The sequence below is a fragment of the Natator depressus genome, chromosome 2 (assembly GCF_965152275.1).
Source record: "Natator depressus isolate rNatDep1 chromosome 2, rNatDep2.hap1, whole genome shotgun sequence".
Lineage (NCBI taxonomy): Eukaryota > Metazoa > Chordata > Testudines > Cheloniidae > Natator > Natator depressus.
The window spans coordinates 223,711,709-223,735,682 of record NC_134235.1 but is presented as its reverse complement, the minus strand read 5'-3'; the positions used below and the strand labels follow the sequence as shown (position 1 = coordinate 223,735,682).

The 23,974-nt window shown below is 44.4% G+C and overlaps 1 protein-coding gene across 2 annotated transcripts in view; it reads left to right on the top strand.

The window, feature by feature from the left end:
- The window catches only part of RSU1 (Ras suppressor protein 1), a 184,545-nt gene that overhangs the window by 23,073 nt on the left and 137,498 nt on the right, over positions 1-23,974 (top strand). For both annotated transcript variants that reach the window (XM_074946014.1, XM_074946013.1), the window contains exon 3: positions 3,129-3,179. In XM_074946014.1, the coding sequence (XP_074802115.1) occupies positions 3,129-3,179 (51 nt within the window). The remainder of the gene's footprint in view (positions 1-3,128; positions 3,180-23,974) is intronic.

The following is a 23,974-nucleotide window of genomic DNA, read 5'->3' as shown; positions in this document are numbered from 1 at the left end:
CTCCTGTGTTCTTCAGGTGGGCATGGTAGCTCTGTGTGCGGTCTAAGGTCACACCTGGATAGACCGGTTCTACTTCATGCTTCACCTTCTGACCATTCACACATGGCTTAATGAGCCAGAGGGGTAGGCTGGGTCCCCCTGGCTCGCTATTGACATTTCAGCATTGCATGTGGTAATTTTGCTAGTCGGAGGGAAAAAATGAAGCTTCCTGTACAGTCCTGTGTCCTTAAAGATGTGAGTGTCACACTCTCTTTCCCTGACCAGCTGATGTTTGTCAGTGAAGCATCCCCTGTGATCCACCAACCCTTGCATAACCATAGAAAATTAGGTCCTTTCTGTTGATGTACTCTGCATGGTAGGATATGGGTGCCATCAATTGCCTCAACGCACTCTGGGATCCCCATAGCTGCAAATCCATTCAGCGTCCTGCACATTGCCTAGAGTCAGTCCTGCATAGCAGGATACAATTAATGTCCCTGTACACGTCTATGACAGCAGCCCCCACTGTTGATATTTCAACTCCAAAATCATTTCCCACTGACCAGTAGCAATCTGTTGCTGCAAGCTTCTCTGGTGTGATCGCCACTTGCTTCTTAGCTGTCAATGTAGCTGTCGTTCTGGTGTGCCTGCTCTGGAGGACTGTCTTGAGCTCAGCACACAGATCCAGAAATTGTGACCTTTTGCATGTGAAAGTTCTGCAGGTACTGCTCATCCCAAACCTGCGTGATGTGATCTCGCCAGTCTGTTAGTTTCTTGGGCCCAGAAGCAGTGCTATACCACCTGCAGCTTCTTTGTGCAAACTGCCAACAACCTTGAATTGCTTTTTGCTGTGCCCCTTAACGGTCTGTCCTTAAAGAAATTGTCATGTTCCCCCATGGTTGCAGTACTTCCTGCAACCCTGCAAATATCAAATGATTGTTTGCAGTGTTTGACAATAGCGCAGAGCTGTGTGGGCTCCATGCTTCCGTAAGAAACAGCAGACAGCGACAAGTGCCATGTGGATTTGTGGGATTTTAAAAACAGGCATGAAAATTATGGTATGTGCATGATATTATGTGGTGGAGAAAGTTGCATAATGGGAACTTGACTCCTTGCTCCCAGCTTTTTTGCACGACTTGTGTGTGCAAAACAGATTGCCTTTTGGGGAATTTTCACATTGTGCTGGAGGGTTGGATGTGGCCCACTGGGATACTGACCCGTAGTTAAGGCTACATTTTTGGCACAGGTATTTTTTTAAAGTCATGGACAGGACATGGGCATAAACAATAAGTCATGAATTTGCTGAAGCCCAAGCCCCGCTGCCTGGGGCTGAATTACTAGAATTTTCAAAAAGTCAGATCTCATAAAATCACGGAATCCATGACCTCTGACAGATTAGTAGCCTTACTCATAGTACACGGCACCTTGTGTGGACACAAGCACTCCTGGTGAGTATGTGCAGCACCAAAGTGAGCACCATGTATGTGCATATGCATGGGTAATATACTAACAATGGCAAAGTTTATAGTCTAGATATGGCCTTAGTAAAATATACACCATGATGTCTTATAGGACAAAGAGGAAAAATCCAAAAGGGGGGAAAAGTAATAATGAGAGCTGTAGAAAGTTCAGTAAAAAGATGTTTTCAAAAATTGACAATAAGTTGCATTCTGCTAGCCAGCAAGCAATAACGGTTTTTAGTCCCTTGGAGTGTGTGTGTGTGTGTGTGTGTGTGTGTGTGTGTGTAAAGGTATAAACACCTCTTGGATTTTCTCATGAGGGATTTAAAGTGCATGTAGAACAGGGGTGGGCCAACTTTTTGGCCATGTCGGGGAATAGAAATTGTATGGCGGGCTATGGATGCTCACAAAATTGGGGTTGGGGTGCGGGCTCTGGGGTGGGGATGAGGAGTTTGTGCAGAAGGGTGCTCCGGGTTGGGAGCGAGGGGTTCAGAGGGCAGGAGGGGGATCAGGGTTGGGGCATGGGGAGAGGCTCAAGGTGTAGGCTCAGAGCTGCACTTACCTCAAGCAGCTCCCGGAAGTAGTGGCATGTCCATTCTCCAGTTCCTATGTGGAGGTGAGGCCAGGTGGCTCTGCTCACTGCCCCATCTGCAGGCACCAACTCTGGACCCCGGCCGGAGTGGGGCTGAGCCACGTGGTGCGGCCCCCGGCCGGAGCGCCAGAATGGGGCCGAGCTGCTGGTGTGGCTCCCGTCCCAGCTGGAGCGGGGCCGAGCTGCTAGTGAGGCTCGCTGGCCAGCTTAAAATGTCTTGTGTGCCGGATCCAGCCCATGGGCCGTAGTTTGCCCACCTCTGTAGAACACATGGGATTCCTGTGTAAAGTGTACTACGCTTACTGTTGCCATTCTCCTCTGCCAGTTGCCTCTACTGGGTAAAGAATAATCTTGTTGAAGAACAAGGTTCTGCTCGCCTTTGGTATGTAGCACAATACTAATAACGGACTGAACAAAAAGGCAGCAGATGAATTTCTTGTAGACTCCTTGGTATGCAAAGTTTACCTGTGGGATTAGGTTCTACGTTATTGTCCTCTTGACACAAAGTAAAAGAAGAATCTGCTATATTAATGTAATACTCTTGTAAAAAATGTTGAAAGTTTCAAAGTTAGCTCTTTAGAGATGTGTTGCAGAGACAGAATCTACTCTTTTTTAAATAGTATTGTTTTGTATTGTCTGAGCTTTTAACTTCGACAAGTTATAAAATGGTGTTATTGCATAATTCTATTGGAGATCCTGTGAAGCATGCTGAATTTGGAAAAATACACAAGGTGTAAGTCATTTATCTATGAAATTCCTGTAAAAATGATCTCAAAACATTGAGAGCATGTCCTGCTTTGTTTTTTCAAATTCACTTTTTAGTGAAATGGTACTTGTATGAAGGCAGATCCATACTGCAGTGTGCAGGGGCTGGGAGAGATGTTCTGGTATCTTCGTAATTGTAATTGGGTTAGTATGGGAAACCATACTGGTTCAGATCTATCAAAGCATGGAGGAATTGGCCTGTGTTGCTCAGTTTAACCTCTGCCAGTGTATGTAAATGCCCATCTCCCAGATGGGGAAAGTTTGTTTTATGTTGCTTGCATTTGGGTTATGTTAGTTCATTCACTTACAGTCTGTTTTCTGCTCTCTTACAGTCACTCTGTCCCACATCACACAGCTGGTTCTCAGTCACAACAAGCTCACAAGTAAGTACACTTCTTGGCGGCTAACACTATTTTCTAGAAGCCTCATTGCTACCACTTGAACAACATTCAAAAGTTGCCATTGGTGGTGGTCCATTTTATTTATTTAGCATCAATTAGGCTATGCTGTTTAGAGATGGTGGCAAGGCCCTTGTCCTAAATAGATCATTTAAATAGTTGCATTACAGGAAATGGATGGGAAATGTAATTTAGCAGTGTTGTTCAGCAGGTCTCCTTAGTTTTTGTATTTTTGTTTTTCATCCTCCATTTGTGAGGATAAGATCCTTAACTGTGATCTTATTTCCAGCCCATCCATTTAAAATTTCTTCCGCTTCTGCCCTGTCTGTAAGCTTCCTACATCTCCAGAAGTCTTTTTTTTTAAAGTATATTTGCTTTGTTTGATTAAATGTGAAATACTACAGTGACCCTGCATGTGCAGTGTTAAATGTTTAACTTCTGTTGATTTTGTGTGGGTTTTAAAAGAAGAAATGAACTAAAGTCTAATTTTGTCAATGTATAAAAAAGACCTGCCGTGTTGCAAACTTTTGAGGGAAGGGACTGCATCTTTGTGTCTGTACAGCACCTAGCACAATCTGGCCTCAATCCTTTGGATGTTTCAGTCAAATAGTAAATCAGTACTGCAGTAGGGGTCAAATGACATAGAAAAATCATGATAGTAACTTAGCCTTCTTAAACATGCATTTTCCTGTCATGGGTGGGGAATGCCAGACTATTTCAGGGGTCATTGTAGGGTAGAAGAAAGCGTTGTGTGTAGAAGAAAAGCTGTGGGACCCCAGACTCACGCCGCCCTCACACTCCACAAATGTTCTGCCTTATCTGCAATTAAAATTAGGTGGCTGCTTGGAAGTCACTCTACTTCCATACTGTTGTGACCCCAATGTAATTTGCTCTGGGAGCAGCTCACATGTACAGGAGTGCAGGTTCAGATGTCGTCATGCCAGTCCAGTCAAGTTTTCTTTACTCCTTTTGGTACTCAGCTGGGCCTTTGAAGGCACTATTGTGCATCTCTCCCGCTCCCAGGTATGTGCATTCCATGGAGTGTGGAGATGAGGAATTCAAAGCTTCTATGTGATGGAGGAAGGTGGAGTCCACACAAATATGGTGAACGGGAAAACACAATTGCCAGGGAAGGAGGACAAGAGAGAAACTGGATGGGAGGGGGCAAAAGGGGGAGATGGTTACTGTGTTCACACGTGGATGGGGATGAAGTGGTGTGTTAGTCCATTGCAAGGAGGTGCTCTAGCATAGTGGTTCTCAACCAGGGGTACGCTTAGTCTTCCAGGGGGTACATCAACTCATCTAGATATCTGCCTATTTTTACAACAGGCTATATTAAAAAGTACTAGCAAAGTCAGTACAAACAAATTTTGTACAGACAAAATGAGAAAGTAAGCAATTTTTCAGTAATAGTGCACTGTGACACTCTTGTCTGATTTTGTAAGCAAGTAGTTTTTAAGTGAGGTGAAACTTGGGGTACAGAAGACAGATCAGACTCCTGAAAGGGGTACAGTAGTGTGGAAAGGTTGAGAGCCACTGCTCTAGCAAAAAGAGGCTGGAAATCACTGTCACAAACCCTTTAAATTGTCTAGCTCATTGAATTTCAGGAAAGTCTAAATTCTTCAAAATCTCGTAAGAGTTATGTTTTTAATACCTAGGACTTGCCTAAAGGAAAGTTCTTTTTCAGATGAAAAGGGGATTATGAGGGCTGTGAGGATGTAATCAGTTGTGTGTCCTCCTAGCATGTAGAGGATAAATATATTTTGAATGAGAGTACAGTTGCATTTTATTTTTTTTAAGATGTGGCATTAAGGGGTGTAAAGGAATATGGGTGCCAATAGGCAAGTGTATAGTTGCTATAAATTTTTAGTGGGCCATTTTCCTCATAGTATATTAGGAGAATCACGGAAACTTGAGTCCTGGTCATATCGTCTCCTCCATATCTGCCTGCTGCTTTTGTCCCTCTTCTCACCTATCCCACCTGGATCCCAAGGAGATCTCAATATTCTTATATAACCTTGACCAGAGATTTCATGCCCACTGACATGTGAAGACAACAAAGGACCTTTCCTCAGATCCCTGTTTCAAGAAAGGCACAGTGCCTCACGGTGGAATTTTGCCCCTTATGCCATAGATAGCTGATGAGTAAGGCTGCGAGTTTGTCAGAGGTCATGGAAGTCACAGATTCCATGACTTTCTGTGACTTTTGCAGTGACCGGTGCACCTGGCTCAGGGGCAACTCAGGCAGCCCCAGGTGCACCAGCTGCTGCTGGGGCAGTCTCAGCCCCCCGCAGCGTGCAAACCCCCTCCCCCACATCCAGCAGCAGGGTTTGGGTGTGGAAGGGGGCACCGGATGGGGTGAGGCCACCTCTGGGTGGTGCTTCCCTGGGGGCCTCCCTGGAAGTGGTAACATCCCCCTTGCTCAGCCGCTAGGCAGCGGCATGGCCAGGCAGGTCTGTGGGCTGCCTCCGCCCAGAGCGGTGGCTTCGCAGCTCCCATTGACCAGAAGATACCAATAAAATGGGGTAAAAAGAGTAGATTCTACAAACTCTGGCTTTTAAATCAAAGGGTTGTATGAATATTAAGGGGTGAGTGTCCATTCTTCCATTTAAGGGATGCTGTTGACCTGTTGGACCCTAAAATGTTTCTTATAGGAAGGTAAAGGCCAAGAATCTTCCCCAGTGGGGTATAACTAATATTCTCCAACGTTGGAAGTTACCGCTCTTTTTTTTTAAAAAAGAAAAATAAATGTTGAGTTGAAATAGTGTCTCTCCCTTTAAAAAAGGCCAAATTTAAAATTCATATTTTTGTATCTGACACTCTTGACCTAATCCTTTAAGTGATATAATTAATTGTCTTAGTAGATTGTTCTTAAAATGACTTGGGAAAACAGTGGCAATGACACTTGATAAGTTTCACTAAGGTCATATTAGCATCTTTTACTAGTTTTCTGTCATATAAATGAATGTGCTTGCTTCTGTTTTTCTACTGCCTGTAGTAAATATGTCCGTTTGATAGAGTAAATACATATAAAAAGTAAGTGGATGTGAGTATCCTTCTGCAACCAGTATCTTATTTTGCCAGTCAACACTACTAAAATTAAGCAAAGCTTCTGAAGGTAGATAACGCCATTAAATCCCGTTATGCTGATTACACTGCTCTGAATATTTTTACTCCCAGCATGTTGCCCTTTTGCAGTGAACTTCTTAGTGTGCCATTCACATTGCTATTAAGTTTGCACTTACCTTCCTGTAAATCATTCTTTATCAAAGGTACGCAAATCTGCATTCCATTGATTGAATAGCGTTGGTTGGTTGAATCATTTAGGGTTTGTCTGCACGGCCAGTTAATGTGTAATAAGCCAGGGTGTGAATGCACAGCACACTAGCGTGCTGTGCACTAACTGCGTGGATCCTGCTACTGCACGCTAAAAGCTCAAATAACCAGTGAGGTCTACGCAGCCATTGAGTGCATGGCAGGCTAGTGTGCTGTTCATTCACTCCCCGGGTTGCCACGCACTAACTGGCCATGTAGACGTTCCTCAGTAAGTGTACACAGATTTGGGACAATTGCCATTCCAGTTTCAACTTGCTCTGCCACAAACTTTAGTAGAAGGGGAGAAAAAGGAGGCATCTGTCCCTCCTCTGACTGTGTATCTGTTGGGCCAAATGCTTTTCAGGTGTAACTCATGCGTTCATTGGTGTTACACTAGCGATTCACTTAGCTAACTCTGTTATAACATCTGAAAACATTGATGTAAAACGGATCTTGTTTCTACTGTATTGTCCTTTTTTGTTTCTAGCCATAAACCTTGTCCCTTACTGTACAATATTCACTTTAATTAGGTCTCTAGTCCACTAACCTATAATATTTGACTTATCCAGACTTCTGCTTGAAGCTGTTCTAAAGCCGTCTGTAAATGTTCATTAATAGGTGAAATTGAGAAGCAGGTTTAACATGGGCATGACTCTAGATATAGGTTTCAAGGGAAATAACCTAAGCTACTTAGCCCTGGTCTACACTATGAGTTTAGGTCGAATTTAGCAGAGTTAGATCAACTTAATCCTGCACCTGTCCACACGACAGTCATTTTTGTTGACTTAAAAGGCTCTTAAAATCAATTTCTGTACTCCTCCCCAAGGGGATTAGCACTGAAATTGACATCGCCGGGTCGAATTTGGGGTAGTATAGATGCAATTTGACAGTATTTCACTCCGGGAGCTATCCCAGAGTGCTCCATTGTGACCACTCTGGACAGTACTGTCAACTCAGATGCAGTTGCCAGGTACACAGGAAAAGCACCGGGAACTTTTGAATTTCATTTCCTGTTTGGCCAGCGTGGTGTGATGATGCAGAGGTGACCATGCAGTCCCAGAATAGCAAAAGAGCTCCAGGGTGGACTGAACGGGAGGTACTGGATCTGATCGCTGTATGGGGAGACTAATCCATGCTATCAGAACTCTGTTCCAAAAGATAAAATGCCAAAATATTTGAAAAAATCTCCAAGTGCATGAAGGATAGAGGCTATAACAGGGACCCGCAGCAGTGCTGCATGAAAATTAAGGAGCTCAGGCAAGGTTACCAAATGGGCAAACGGCCACTCTGGGTCAGAACCCCAGGCATGCCACTTCTATGATAAGCTGCATGCAATTCTAGGTGGTGCCCCTACCACTACCCCATCCCTGTACATGGACTCCTGCAAGGGGGGAGTCTCACAAAACAGGGATAAGGATTTTGGGGATGAGGAGGAGGATGAAACCGTACTCCCCGACAGCCAGGAACTGTTTATCACCCTGGAACCAATACCCTCCCAAGGCGGGCTCCTGGACCTTGAAGGCAGAGAAAGTACTGGTGAGTGTACTTTTTAAAATATAATACATGGTTTAAAAGCAAGCGTGTTTAATGATTGATTTGCCCTGAAGACTTGGGATACTACTGGAAAAGTCTTAACGTGTCTGGGGATGGAGCGGAAACCCTCCAGGGACATCTCAATGAAGCTCTCCTGGATGTGCTCCCAAAGCCTTTGCAAAAGGTTTCTGGGGAGGGCAGCATTATTCCGTCCTCCATGGTAGGACACTTTACCACGCCAGGCCAGTAGCATGTAGTCTGAAATCATTGCATAACAAAGCATGGTAGCGTATGGTCCCGGTGTTTGCTGGCATTCAAGCAACATCCGTTCTTTATCTCTCTCTCTGTATTATCCTCAGAGTGATATCATTCAAGGTTACCTGGTTGAAATAAGGGAATTTTATTAAGGGGACAGTCAGAGGTGGCCATTCCTACTGGGCTGCTTGCCTGTAGCTGAAAAGAAACCATCCCCACTTTTAGCCATGCGGTGGGGGTGGGCCCATTCACACTGAGCTGTGCACATTCGGCTGGCAGGGATCTTCCCTAATACTAGTCACGTGGTGGGAGGAGGGGTGAAGTGATCATCTCAGAGAATTGGGTGGGGGCGGTTTAGTTGGGTTTGTGCTGCACGTTAACCTGAAAACCGCAGCCCCTTCTTTTAAATGGCCAACCCAGTGGGTGCTTGGTATAGGAAAGGAGGGCACTGCTGTTTGAAATTATTCACTGTGAAAGAGTCTACCCATTGTTCTCTAAAATGTCTTTTTAAATACTACTCTCCCTTTTTTCCTCTGCAAATGGTTCAACGCTTCCCCTATCATCTCCATCCCAGAGGCTAGCGCAGATAAGAAGGCAAAAAAAATGCACTCGCAATGAAATGTTCTCTGAGCTCATGCAGTCCTCCTGCACTGAAAGAGCTCAGCAGAATACGTGGAGGCAGACAATTGCGGAGTCCAGGAAAGCAGAAAATGAACGCAAGGAGAGGTGGCGGTAGTAAGATGATAGGTGGCGGCAGCGTGATGAGGAGGCAATGCTGAGGCTACTGGGGGATCAAACTGATATGCTCCAGCATATGGTTGAGCTGCAGGAAAGACAACATGAGCAGACCGCCGCTGTGTAACCGCCTGCCCTCCTTCCCAGGTTCCATAGCCTCCTCACCCAGACACCCAAGAACGTGCGGGTGCCCTCCAGGCACCCAACCACTCCACCCCAGAGGACTGCCCAAGCAACAGAAGGCTGGCATTCAATAAGTTTTGAAGTGCAGTGTGGCCTTGTCCTTCCCTTCTCCCTCACTCCTCCTGGGTTACCTTGGCAGTAATCCCCCTATTTGTGTGACGAATTAATAAAGAATGCATGAATTTGAAACAACAATGACTTTATTGCCTCTGCAAGTGGTGGTGGAAGGGGGTAGGGCGGTTGGCTTACAGGGAAGTAGAGTGGACTAAGGGGGTGGGTTTTCATCAAGGAGAAGGAAACAGAACTGTCACACAGTCTGACCAGTCATGAAACTGGTTTCCTTCTTTGCTTCTTTGATGCGCAGCATGCCCTGCTGTGCTCTTCTAGCCACCCTGATGTCTGGCTGTGCGTAATCAGCAGCCAGGTGATTTGCCTCAACCTCCCACCCCGCCATAAGTCTCCCCCTTACTCTCTGATATTGTGGAGCACACAGCAAGCAGTAATAACGGTGGGATTATTGGTTTCGCTGAGGTCTAAGTGAGTCAGTAAACTGCGCCAGCACGCTTTTAAACATCCGAATGCACATTCTACCACCATTCTACACTTGCTCAGCCTATAGTTGAACTGCTCCTTACTACTGTCCAGGCTGCCTGTGTATGGCTTCATGAGCCATGGCATTAAGGGGTAGGCTGGGTCCCCAGGGATAACTACAGGCATTTCAACATCCCCAAAGGTTATCTTCTGGTCTGGGAATAAAGTCCCTTTCTGCAGCTTTTGAAACAGACCAGAGTTCCTGAAAATGTCATGTACCTTTCCCGGCCATCCCACGTTGATGTTGGTGAAACATCCCTTGTGATCCACCAGTGCTTGCAGAACCATTGAAAAGTACCCCTTGCAGTTTATGTCCTGGCTGCCCTGGTGGTCCAGTCCCAAGATAGGGATATGCGTTCCGTCTATCGCCCCACCACAGTTAGGGAATCCCATTGCAGCAAAGCCATCCACTATGACCTGCACATTTCTCAGAGTCACTACCCTTGATAGCAGCAGCTCAGTGATTGCATTGGCTACTTGGATCACAGCAGCCCTCACAGTAGATTTGCCCACTCCAAATTGATTCCTGACTGACCGGTAGCTGTCTGGCATTGCAAGCTTCCAGAGGGCTATTGCCACTCGCTTGTGAACTGAGAGGGCTGCTCTCCTCTTGATATTCTTGCGCTTCAGGGCAGGGGAAAGCAAGTCACAAAGTTCCATGAAAGTGCCCTTACACATGCAAAAGTTTCGCAACCACTGGGAATCATCCCAAACCCATAACACTATACGGTCCCACCAGTCTGCTTGTTTCCCAGGCCCAGAATCGCCATTCTGCTACATGAGCCTGCCCCATTGCCACCAGGATGTCCAAATTGCCAGGGCCCATACTTTGAGAGAAGTCTGTGTCCATGTCCTCATCAGTCTCGTCACCGCACTGCCGTCTCCTCACCAGGTTTTGCAGGTTCTGGTTCTGCACGTACTACAGGATAATGCACGAGGTATTTATAGTGCTCATAACGGCCACGGTGATCTGAGCAGGTTCCATGCTTGCTGTGGTATGGTGTCTGCAGGAGAGCAGCGTTGCAGCAGAAGTGATGGATGACTATGGTTAGCAGGCCTACTGCACCGTCTGCTGCCAGCAGCACCCGGACACAACAGCGGGTGTGTTGGTGAGCTGAGCGGGCTGCACGCTTGCCATGGTATGGCATTTGTAGGAAAGCAGAGTTGAAGCAGGAGCCCATGACAGCCAACATGGAGAAATTCGCTATCGAGATAAGCAGGAGAGCAGAGTTGCAGCGGAAGCAGTGGTTCAATGATGACGGTTAGCAGTCCTACTGCACCGTCTGCTGAAAGCAGTATGGTCCCCGCATGGAAAAAAGGCGCAAAATGATTGTCGGCCGTTGCTTTCATGGAGGGCAGGGCAACTGATATGTACCCAAAACCACTTGTGACAATATTTTTGCCCCATCAAGCTTTGGGAGCTTAACCCAGAATTCCAGTTGGTGGCAGAGACTGTGGGAACTGTGGGATAGCTACCCCCAGCGCACCGCTCCATGAGTGGATGCTAGCCATGGTACTGTGGACGCATTCCACCAACTTCATGCGCTTAGTGGGGACACACAATCGACTGTATAAAATCACTTCCTAAAAAATCGACTTCTGTAAATTCGACTTAATTTCATAGTGCACACATACCCTTAATAAAATGTTTTTTCCATCTAGTAATCCTGTAAATGAGGAGAGTCAAAACTTGGGTAACTCTGTAAAGATCACAAGTGTCATCGTAGTGTCTCGAAAACCTACTTGGAAGAGACCAGTGTTAGCAGCAGTTCAGTCAGTGCTCTCCCACCTAAATTGATCGTGCAGGGCGGATGTACCACATGTGTGTTCCATGCTTGTGATGCAGTCTGCCCTATTAAGTGCCCAGCAGCCTAGAACAACCTGAAGCTTCTGCAGGGCAGTGGAGGTTGGTTCTAAAGGAAAGCTTGAATATTTGCCTCTAGGAGTTTCTGATCAAAGCAGGATTATAGTTGAAGAGATTGGAAATTTAACCTAAATTCACACCTCCGCAGCAGCTCTGAGACAGCATGGTCGTGACCTGTGGAAGAATGAATGAAATTTGGGATATCCAGGAGGTAAATTGGGTGGAGAGAGGAAATATTGTGAGCTGCTGTGGGCTTACAGACTTTTAAATGCTAGGCTTCAGGAGGAAATGGGAAAAGGAGTAGTCATCAGAGGTGATTTACAGGGAGGACGCGGGGTTAGGTAGCTCTAATAAATTTATTTCATTTGGGTTACTAGTTACCTTGTTTTTGAGGGAAGAGCTTCAAAAGACAGGGGCCTAAAACAGCTGCATCATGGTAGACTGGTGAATGGGGTACCTTTTCTGGGCCTCAACTGTAATCAGTGGGTCAGATACAAAGATGTATTGTGGCCCCTTTATGCCATTTGAACATCATAAAGGGGCTGCTAATCTAGGTGGAGCCTAGCACCTGCGGAATACTTTTGGCATAAAGGTGTTCTTTGAGTGTGTCAGAGCTGGCACGATAGCTCTGTGCCATCTCCTTTTATAGCCCGTGTTGGTTGTATGTCAGAAAGGTGAGGGCATGGTTAGTGCCCGGTGCTCTCTTTTGCAGTGGAGAATAACCAGGTTCTGGGGACTATTGCTACCAAGTGTAAGGGAGTGCAGCCCTGGAGCTCCAGTCTTTGGAGGGAGAGGGTCAATCAGAATCTGGTCATTGATAAAGGAGAACTGTGGACTATACTACTGGTTTTCAAACTGTGGGTCACAACCCAGTATTGGGTCGTGGAATACAAGGCAGTGGATCGCGTCCGCTCTTGTCAGCACTGCCAACGGGCCCGTTAAAAGTCCCATCGGAGGTGCTGTCCGGCTAAGGCAGGCTAGTCCCTACCTGTTCTGACTCTGTGCTGCGCCCCAGAAGTAGCCAACAGTAGGTCTGGCTCCTAGGTTTGGGGGGGCAATGGGGCTCCGTTCACTGCCCCTGCCCCTAATACCGGCTCCACTCCTGGCCAATGGGAACTGCGGGGGGGGGGGTGCCTGTGGGCTGCATGGAGCCGCTTGCGTACCTCCGCCTAGGAGCCAGACCTGCTGCCGGCCGCTTCTGGGGCGCAGTGTAGTCTGCAGTGCTAAGAAAACATGCCTTAGCACCCTCACTGTGCCGCTGACCGGGAGCCGCCCCAGCCCTGATCCCCCAGAACCCCTTCCTGCACCCCAAGCCCCTATCCCTGATCCTACCCCAGAGCCTGCACCCTAGCCCTGAGCCCCCTCCTGCCCCAACCCTGAGCCCCAGCCCAGAGCCCTGTCCCCCTCCTGTGCCCCAGCCCAGAGTGCCCTCCCACACTCTGAACCCCTCATTCCTGGCCCCACCCTACAGCCTGCACCCCAACCCTCTGCCTCAGTCCAGAGCCCCCTCTCACACCCTGAACCCCTCATTTCTGGCCCCACCCCACAGCCCTCATGCCTGCACCCCAATCCTCTGCCCCAGCCCCTCCCACAGCCCAAATCCCTCATCCCCAGCTCCGTTGGGTCGTGGGCATCAACAACTGGGTCACCAGAAAAAAAGTTTGAAAACCACTGGACTATACAGAATTCTTTATTAACATCCTAATATAGACATTCATTGTTAACATTCCTGTTTCTTAAGGCATAAGTGATTTTAATGAATCAAAAGCACTTTATCAGTGCAGTTGGAGGGAAAGTATGGTCAAAGGTTTCCAGAGCCCTGTAATCATTAATTAGCCCCAAACCTCAAAGTTCCATAATTGGGGAAAAATCCACCTTAAAAACAGGTTTGAGTGTTAAGTGTCTTCTCAGTTAGTAGTAATGAAGTTAAAAAACAGATGAAGTGGACAGTATCTCTTCAATACATGCAAGCTGTCTTTCATAGTATTGAACATATGTTTTTCACATGAGGAAGATCTTCTATTTTAGGGATATAGGGTAGGTCACAGTTAAGTTACCTGCACGCTAACAGATGTATTAGTTATCACCTTATTTTAAGTAGCTATTTTATATCAAATTTGGGTCAAATTTTGGACCCAATCTACTTAAAGAAGTTTCTGCCTTTCTTCTAGAGCCTGTTTTAAAGGTAAATCCAGTTGATACCTCAATAATACTGCAACTGTCCCGGTTTGCTTTTCTATTTTGTGCTATTTCTGTTTTCTTCTGGAATCTCTGAATCTTTCTTCCCTTTAAATAGAAGTGCTGCTTTTAATAGATGTCTTATTTGCCATTAGAGGTCACTGTTGAGATACCTATTTCTTCAGTTTTCTCTTGAAAGAGAAGCAAACTGTGTGGACAGTAGGAATTTGTTACAGAATATTTGCCTGTGGACCCTCAGACAAATGGAGGTGCTGATTCCTTGGAAATCTTAGGCATAGTCTGTAGACCACAGCTTGAAAACCACTGCTGTAGATGAGTGACGGCCTCACCTCATCCCCTGGTGACCTCACGTTGGTTTCCCAAATAAAATCCACAAAGGATTTTTCTAGTCCAATCACAACAGCCCTCCTTGGGGTCTGTGGTGTTCACTTTAAGTTCAAAATTAAACCCACAGGTCTTCCCTCCAGTCTTGAGCTGGGTACAGCCCAAACTTCCCTCCTCTGGACAGAGTCCTTCCTGCCTTAGCAGGCTGCTCCCAGCCCTTCCTAGTTTGAGCAATTCCCCTGCTCTCATGGTCTTCCTTGCAGGAGCCTCTCTGCAGCCCTGCAGTTTCACTACACACGCCTAAGCCGCCCCCCCTCCCCCCCCCACTGCAGCCACCTTCTGGTCTTTATAGGAAACTTCTTGTTTCCCCTCATGTGGGGCTCATGATTGGCTTGGCCCTGGGTGCTCCAGCCCAGAGGGCAAGCCACCCTGTTGCAATTAACCTGTTGCATCATGACCTGCTCCTGCACTTGAGTCTTCAGTGACTAGTCATCTGAAACTTCTCTGTTGCCTTCTTTCCTTTTTATCTGCTCTCCGACTCTCTTGCTGAGTCCCTCCACTACGGTGTTTCTGCATTTCTTGTCTTATAATCCCCTCCTCTTCCCTTGTCACCATTGAAAAGTCTTCTGTCTTGTATGCTGTCTGTAATCCCTCCACGTGTCTCCTTGATTCCACCCCCTCCTGAATACTAAGATCCCTTAATCACTTTCACTTTCTTCCTAGTCTTCCTCAATTTCTCTCTCACCTCTGGTTCCTTCCTTTCATAGTACAAGCAAGCTCTCTGGCCTCGATACTAGGAAAGCCATCCCTTGACCCCACTTGCCTTTCCTGCTGCTGCCCACTTCTGAACTAATAAAATGTGCCATTCACAACTACTTTCTTGAGATGCACTCAAATTTAATCTTGGCTCCCTTCTGCCTGCTCCACTCCTTTGAGACAGCTCTTGTCAAGGTCTCTCTTGTTCCTGTTGTGTTTGACGCGATCATTCCTGCCTTCTCAGTATTTTGTTGTGCTAGTCTTCCGTGACATTCTTCTCCCCAAGCTTAACCTCTGTGGACATTTCTTTGGTGTCTTTCAGTGGATCTTTCAATGAAGTTTCACTGGTGACAATTTCCTGTCCTTGCCTAATGGTACTAGGGGTTGGCTCCATTGCTGCTACACTGATGGCAAAAATTGAGGCCAATTCTAAAAGTAGGCAAGGACTTTGCCAGCATGTACCTAGCACTGTGGGACATCTGTCCAGTTTGGTCCTTTGGGGTGGCACCACAATATAATTTATAAACATTGGCGAATACAGTTGTATTTGTGACACAAGGCTCCAACAAAGGAACTGTGTTTTTATTAATGCAGTGTGCAGTGGGACGCTTTGTGGGGGTAGTGACTAAATGCATATGCTAAACTTTAAGTGTGTGATGTCTGTTTTCTTGAAAATTGCAGGTTAAATACCATATTGGCTTTTGTGTTCATTGCACTAAAAGAAAAACTTGACCCTGTGATGTGGTACAGATGGTAGAACTTTCACTTTTATTTATTTATTTTGACATGAAGCAGGAGCTTGTAGAAAGAAACAGATGAATGGCACACATGTGAAAGAGTATTGGGTTCCAAGGATATGAAATTACCCAAATTTTTACGTGTATAAATTAGACACAAAATACAATGTCAGTAAATTTTCATACACATGGTATGGAACCTAAGCTGATTCTACGTCACTGGGAAAGAGGTATATTATGATATTTCCTATGTATTTACTATTATACTTTGACTTTTCAGAAAAATTTAGTTTGATATTCTTGTTGCAGGTGCCGTTTTTAAAAATTAAAACGTCAGACACATTAGTTCAATCCTTCTTTTTTTGTAAGTCAGTATAAAATCTAAATATTTTCCTGATTCTGTATTCAAGTACACCTAAAGATGAATGTGTGTAGTTTCACAGGCAGCTATTTAGAATCGGCGTATAGTATGATAAATACATTTACGATAAACAAAACTATTTCTCTCCACCTCCATGTGTATGTCCAGGTTATAGAAAAAGTAAACCATTGACAATCCTAATATTGTCAAGTACCAGACTACTTTGAGTTTCCCACTTCAAAATCAGTGGGAGTTCTGTATGAGTAAAGTATTCTAGGATTGAGCCTTTTAAAATTCATTGCATGTAAATAATTGTAGAGGTATGTGAGAATCCCACTCACAACCTGTTTTGAAAAAAAATAACTATGGGCTGGATCAGTGCCTTGCCTTTTCTACAAAAGGAGGAGCTGAATTGCAGAGATGGCATATGTGTGGAGAAATATACCAACTTGTGCTATTTTCTCCCTTCACTCTTCATTGCCTATGGTTACCCTTTTGAGAGCACACTGCAATAGTTAGGCTCTGTGAGGGTGGATAACAGGAAAGGCCATATCAGATTGGTTCCATTGATCCATTTTGTCTGTATTGTGTCTCCAACAATGTCCTTTTTCAGTACTGGAAGTTCAGGATACCCTATAAAGTACAATTACACAATAACCTGTGTCTTCCTAATCACAGGTAGTGAGTGAGTGGTTGTGGGAGGATCACTCTCCATAGCATGGTTTCCCATGCCCATGTAGAATATCTGCCTAATGTAGTGAAAAGCCTTCTCCATCCCCTAAACAGGGGTGGTGTCAGCAGTATGCTGGGAGCCACTGGCAGTATGTCTTATGAAAAACTGTACTGCCATGGAGGTAAGGAGAAGTAGTTTGAGGCACAGGCCATACTTGGAGAGCCTGTGATATGTGGGATTGGAAGCTTAATTCCCTTTGTGTGTGGGTGCTGAGGGGACATTCTGGCTCTATGTTCTGTAACCATGGCAAACGATGTCAAATTGTGCTAAATGGAAAAGGTGTGAGCTGTTCCTTTTACAGTCTACAGGTAAACCAAACTGTAGTGCAAAGCGAGTACAACAACAGAGATTCTTCACAAAGGTTATAGCCCTGATCATAAGTAATGGAAAACTACAAGAAATGTATGCAGAAAAGCAAACTAAATATTATGAACCATGTATTCTGGTGTCTGATAGTTTTGCTTTCTTCATATTCCAAGGTTCAAAATTCTACAGTAACCAGATGCTGTCTGAAAGCATAACAAATATGTAGCTTCCTTTTTAGATGTGGATGTAGTAGCTGAAATGCAAACGACCTTGACTCACAAGGAATGACCTTCGCCATTTACTCGGGCCCTGGCACTCCTGAGTCTCTAGTTATTCCCTCTTCTATGGACTATTTGTCATGCCTTGTGCTAAAGGTTTTGTATATGGCATATAGAAAATTAAAATATGGGGGAAATATGCTAAATAAGTAGTGGCATGAAACATTGGAATTCAGTGTAAATGTATTTATAACAAGGAGGGTTGATTTATAGCTTTTTTTTCAAGACCATTTGTCAGTTTACTGTGCAGTCACATGAAACATTGTCTCCTAAAAGGTCATGTTTAAACTATTTTTGAGATCTGACAGGTATCAGTTAAGCAATATGTAGTCTGGTAGTACTAGTGGTTAGTGATGTGAGTTAAATTAGTTGCTTTTGGTGGAGTCTTAATAATAAATCCCAATTTAACAGGATTCCATGATTCCTTAAATAAGATGACTCCTGTGGGACCTTCCCCACACACTCTAGTCCCATCCCATGCTACTGAAATGTAAAGGCACAGTGCTGATTGGAATGAGAAGACTTTTGTGTGTGTGGTACATTTGTAATGTAGGTTTCCTTGTTGCGTATAAGTAAGCTGGTAAATCGCTCAGTTGAAATGAGTAATTTTCACAGAACATTTAAAGCATTTTCTAGCACAAAGGTGGAAATATTTCTACCCTACACTATAGAAGCGGTTGGGGAATAGAGCAGAAACACCTTTATTTCTCCAGTAACTTAAATGTTTTCAGAATAATTTAGAAGAGAATAAAACAGCAATTCCCCCCCCCCCCCCCCAAAAAAAAGTTGTATAATCTTGTCAACAAAAACACACAGCTGCCACAACCACTTGCTGTTAGGCAATGTAGTTTTCACACTAATTTCTTTTTGCAGTGTCCCTAGTACACAGCTATTCTCTTAAAACTCTAACAACTTTTTAAGCATTCTTCTCAGAGCCCAGTATGTTTTTGTCCTTTGTTCTGCCCTTCACTAGATGGCACGTTATCCCCAGGCTCTTACATGCCATTCCTATGTTCTCAGCGCTTCTCAGACCCCAGCTGCTAAATTAAAACTTATTGATATATTGCTTTTTTAGCACAGAAGCACATCACTGAACTATAGGATAATTTAGAAAATATGTTCCTAAAAGCATTCTGGAAACTGCAGTGTTTCTGTGGAAAATTGCATAAACAGTTCAGCTGGTTTCTGTAAAGAGCTGAAGATTAGGGAATCAGAAAGTATCTTGTTTTAATTTGTTCAATACAATTCATCCTTTTTGGGGGTATAAATTACATAGTGGAATCTGCATTTGTATTGTATGTTAGTTGGCAAACTTCTTGGGACAGGGACTCTTTCTTCCTCTCTTCTGTAATGCACCAAGCATGTCAGTGCTCAATGAATATTTTAAGAATAAAACTGCATTCTCCCTTTGCTAATTCCCCTCTCATTTCTATGAAGTAGATTTTCTCTCTCAGTAACTGAGAAGTAACCTTGTTCAATGAAGCAAACAAAATTCCAGCTCTTTAAATGCTGTTATACTGGGTGCACAGAATTAATTTTCAATTGTTTAGAACTTGAGATCTCAAAGTGGTGAACTCTTCAGGTCCAATGCTGTGAATCTTTACTCACATGAGTAGTTCCACTGAAGCTAAGGGACTGGCGATGGTTTTGCAGGATCAAGCCCCTTAATTGTGTGACCCATGAGTTTAATTACTGTAGAAGAGATGGGAATAATAAGTGGTTTCAAAAGTCTCCTATAGAGCTATCTTTTAAATTGTATTTAGCAATGTGTAAGTAAAGCAATTTAATGAGAAACTGATGTATAACCTTATAAATCTTAGTGCTATTTGTTGTCAGAAAAAGTAATCCTCATAGCTCTCATGGAAAAATATTCTCAATCTTAAAAGGTTTGGAGTACTACTGAACTTCAAGTTCTTCAGTACCACATAATTAGTTTGAGAACTTGGATAATTAGTTAACTAACAAAACTGAGTCACTGTGAAAAAACTGACCCTTTTTTGCATGTAAAGATTCTAAAAACTATGAATGTGGCAGTGAAAAGACTAATCTTAGTTTTATATACTTAAAATTCTTAATTCATTTATTGCCTGATTCAAAGTTCTTTGAAGCCAATGGGAAGAATTTGAATCAGTTCCATATGTGCTGACACCTAAATAATCAGCTTAGCCATGCACTGTTTTATGAATAGATGGATGTTGTATATAGTACTTTTCATGCAGCAAAAGGGCAATATTTTGTACTTTAACCTGGGATAAATAAATTTTATCTGGAATGTTTGTCTTGTTCTTAGTTTACATAACAAGAGAAGGGTTTTTCTTGTTGAGAGGCTTATATATTTACTAAATCCCTTCAAGTGTACAGACTGCCTTAAAGATGGGTATTGATTTTAGTCTAAGCTCTCTCTGAAAAAAATCCGTATTTTTAGTTTAACAAATGTAAGATGTTTTGACATGGGTATTGTAGTAAGAACAGCTTTCATCCTTAGTGAATATAAAAAAGATTTGTTTGAAACTTCTGTAACTTGTATAAACATTAAAATATTTTATATATGCTGAAGAATGAGACTTGTCAATGTGAGAACCTAATTAAAACCCCAGTCTTGCAAACACTTGGTCAAGCTTAATTTTAAACATGTGAGGAAGTCCTCTGTAGTTCGTTTGGATTCCTCAAAAGTTTAAGTGAAGCACTTGAGTAAATGTCAGCAGGAATAGATACATGATATACAAAGATCATATGGATTTTTTCACTCCCGTAAGTCAAGTGCTGCAGTACTGCCACGATCACCATATAAAACAATAGCTATCCATTGAAGCGAGCCCACTATCAGAGTTGGGATTATTGAAAAATAAAGGCATCTGAGAATATTGTTCACCTCAATCTCTGCACATGCTATCCAGACACATGTTCTCTTGTTCTCCATTTTTCTACTTCTCCATCTCTCCTGGGCAGTCCTTACCTGCTTGGGGCTCTGATCTCAGTGGCAGCTCCTGACTCCTCTCCTGTTAGTGGCTCTTGCAGCCACCATCTTAGCCTACAGTGGAACATCTTAAGTTGTAGCGATGCTGGCTCTTGATCTCTAAGACAGAGGTTTAATTTATTTCCCTTCAGTAGTAGTTTCCTAATAGAGGCACTTATACAGGTTCCTTCTGTGGTCTCTTCCTCATTGTATTTTGGAGGTTGAACACCTCCAGAAGCAGCTGGAAATGAGCAGCTAGTCCCATGTGACAGGCGATCTCTGTGCAGGGCACAGTTTGAGAGCCAATAGGCTATATCATTTCATTAGAAGAGATTATGCAATGTCTGTGTGGAGAAGCCATATCGGAACCCTAGAAAAATCACTTTCCCAAATAAACTCATAAGTTTAGCAATAGTGTCTGCCAACCCCAAAAATGCGTCTTAAATCTTGGAAGACTAACTGTTTTACGATACTAAAATACGCTGTGCTTGAAAACATGACAAAGCATGCTCCTATAAAGGTGTCATTGACTATAGTCGGAACAGGAGCAAGCCCTTTGGGTCTTATTCTTTCAGTGGCCTTTGTTGAACTTCAAAGCCAACATTATTAGCTGGACAAAGTGTCTTTGAAGGTCTGTGCAACATCTTAAGTCTTGGCTAGAAGGAGGGATTTTAGCTCATGTTACAAAGAACCTCTTATGGCTCACTTGTGTGGACAATTCCTTGTCCCACCATTTTTTTCAGAGGATGGTAATTTGTTGTAGTGCCCACGAATGTGTGTGGCCTTCACAGAAACATAAAAGGTAGATTCCTCCTGTTCCAGAATGGTAGACTAGTCAGTACAATCTGACCAGCCACCTCTCTTCAGACTGCTATTGATCCATGGACTATAGCTTGTGAATCCCAGTTCTAGGCCACGTCTGCTCTCATGGAGTGAGACCAGTTTGGGTACTGAGCAGTTAAAACCATGTGGCTACTTGCATGTCTGCCAAAGGGGATATGCCTTCATATTTCTTGGGAGTCTTTGGGAGCAGTCGAAGCTGCGTAATGCTGGTCATTGTCGGAGAGTTTCCTCTCTCCAAATTAGGCTAGGCATGGGCTTAACCCCCAAAGTCTTTTGAGCTGTTGTGCCAGCTGCCATAGAAATAGCATGTCAGCTGAATCAGTTGGTAGGATACATTTCCTTTGTTCCCCATGTACTTATCCATACAAGCTTTCAGAATGGCATCTGAGGAAAGTAAAATGTTGGAAAATAAAAATGATCTCAATGTGAAATCAATAGGCTGTAGATATCCTAATATCTCAGAAGCTCAGCTTATATCTACACTGCAATAAAAAAAACCAACCCTGTGGCTGATCTGCGCAAGCTGAGTTGGGTAGGGACTGTAAAATTTCAGGGGAGACGTTTGGACTTGTGTGGGCCTGGGCTCTGTGACCCTTCCCCCTTGCAGGGTCCCAGAGCCCAGGCTTGAGCCTGAATATCTACACTGCTGTTTTATAACCCCACAGTCTGAGCCCCACAAGCCTGAGACAAGGCCAGCTGTGAGTTTGTGGTTTATTTTCTTTTCTTTCTACTCTATGGAATAAAGATTTTAACTGTATTAAATTGTGAAATTCTTCAGCTGGTGCTCTTAAATGGTCTCAGTAAAATCATTGCTTCTAGATTTTAAGTCACTTGGGCAAAAGTTTTGCAACGAAGAGATCCATTTGCACCTTCAGAAATGGTACATACATGCATCTGAATTGGTGGCTTCAGCAAACTGCATGTCGTCTTGCTCAAGGATTAAATCCTAATGCTCTTTTCCAAAAGAGCATCAGCACCTTATTTCCTTGTGTGCTTGCTCTTTGGAGTCTGACAGGCCTCTGTGAGGGTGTCTATACCATCCTTCAGTGGGATGTGTAGAGCTGCATAGGAGCTGCAAAGGGAGCTTTTCTTTAGAATTCCCTGTTCCTCTGAGGCTCCCTGTGACCCTGCTGAAAGGTCTGGCTGGAGAGGTTGAGTGAGTTGGGAAGTTGGTGCTCCCTAGTGCCACTCCATAATGATAGACTGGCTTATATAGTGATTCATTAAATACATTTCATCTGATTGTGCTGTGAGCTATGTTGGTGGGTATTGTCTGTTTGTCCGTTATGCCATTTACAGGAGACTTTAAGAAATACTCTGCACACAATAATACAAATGGTCAGCAACAAACTTACTAACTCAGGAGGCTAAGATATATGCACAGTTAGTTCTTCTTCGAGTGATTGGACGTTTCCATTCCACAGTAGATGCGTGTGCCATGTGCAGTTCTTGGAGATTTTTCCCTCAGCAGCACCTGTCGGGCAGTGTGAGCCTTGTGCTACTGCATGCAGGTATAAATGGCTGTGCTGTTCCTGATCCCTCTTCCCAGTTTTTCTACTGCCAATGACGGTTGTTGGAGCTCTGATCTTTGTCGGCAAGTCTTCCCTCTTGTAGCGTGTATATAGTACCCGTAGAGTGTTGTGGACTGAGATGTAGGTGGTCTGGTGTAGTAGTCAGAGCAGGAATCCGGTCTTGTGGGCGGAGCAGGCATCCAGGTTTGGCAATAAAGCCCAGGGTCAGTGCCACAGTCAACTGCCAGTTACCAGAGCCAAGGGTCAAGCCAGACTCAGAATCAGGAATCAAAGTTGAGGGTCAGAGCTGAGGTCAGATGCCAGAGCCAAGGGTCAAACCTGAGTCAGGGTCAGAAGTCGGAGGCTGGGGTTGGAGCCAGGACTGGTCACTGAGGATTGGAGGCGAGTCAAGGATCGAGCACTGAGCGGGAGGATGCTGGAAACAGTAGTGAAGGCAGAGGTGAGGCAGGAGCTGAGCAGGAATCAGGAACAGGGTTGGGTTCAGGAAGCAGGCATAAGCAGGGTGCGATGCAGCCACAGCAGGAAACCAGCTTGTTGCTAGGACAAATTTCCTGTGCTGCCTCCTGGCTTAAATAGCATGGTTGGACCAATTAGTGGAGCCAGGCAATACTCCAGTCAGAGCTCCTGTGGGTGGTGCCTGGGCTAGGGCTATAGTCCTAATAGCTTCTCAGCCCGCTGGGTGGAGACCAGGGTGCGTCTGCTGTCTGGGCGTTCCAGGCCTCGGTTCAGGACATCATATCAAGCTGGAGTTTAGTCTAGCAGTGTGTTTGTACATATGTAGATATAGGATTAAATTTAGGATAATTTTATAGATTAGGGGTCTCAGGTGGGTACCAGGGATACCAGACTAATGCCTTATTCTCCTGGCTTCAAGGCTTGTTGCTCACGTAACAATTATGCCAGTGAGTGACTCTTACTGCAGCTGCCTTAAGTATCCAGGAGAGGCACATATGAGTGGTAAATGCCACATTTGTAGAGGTTTCAAACCCAGATTGAAAAAGGACAGGGCTGCCAGACTCAAGTACCTGTTCATGGAGTCTGCGCTTTGCCTGTCATCAGAACCTTCCCTCTAAGAATGGATATTGGCACGTGTGAGTTGGTTTGGAGTGCTCCCACTGTTCTGACAGAATCCAGAGGCAGATTCTCATCACGGTACCTAAGAAGAGACAAGATAAGTCTCCCCAAGACACAGTGCTGCGGCCTTTGAAAACTACTGTGAAAGTACCAAGCAGAGACGAGAGCGCTCAAAAAGAGGCAGACGCAGTCTGGAAACCAGAAA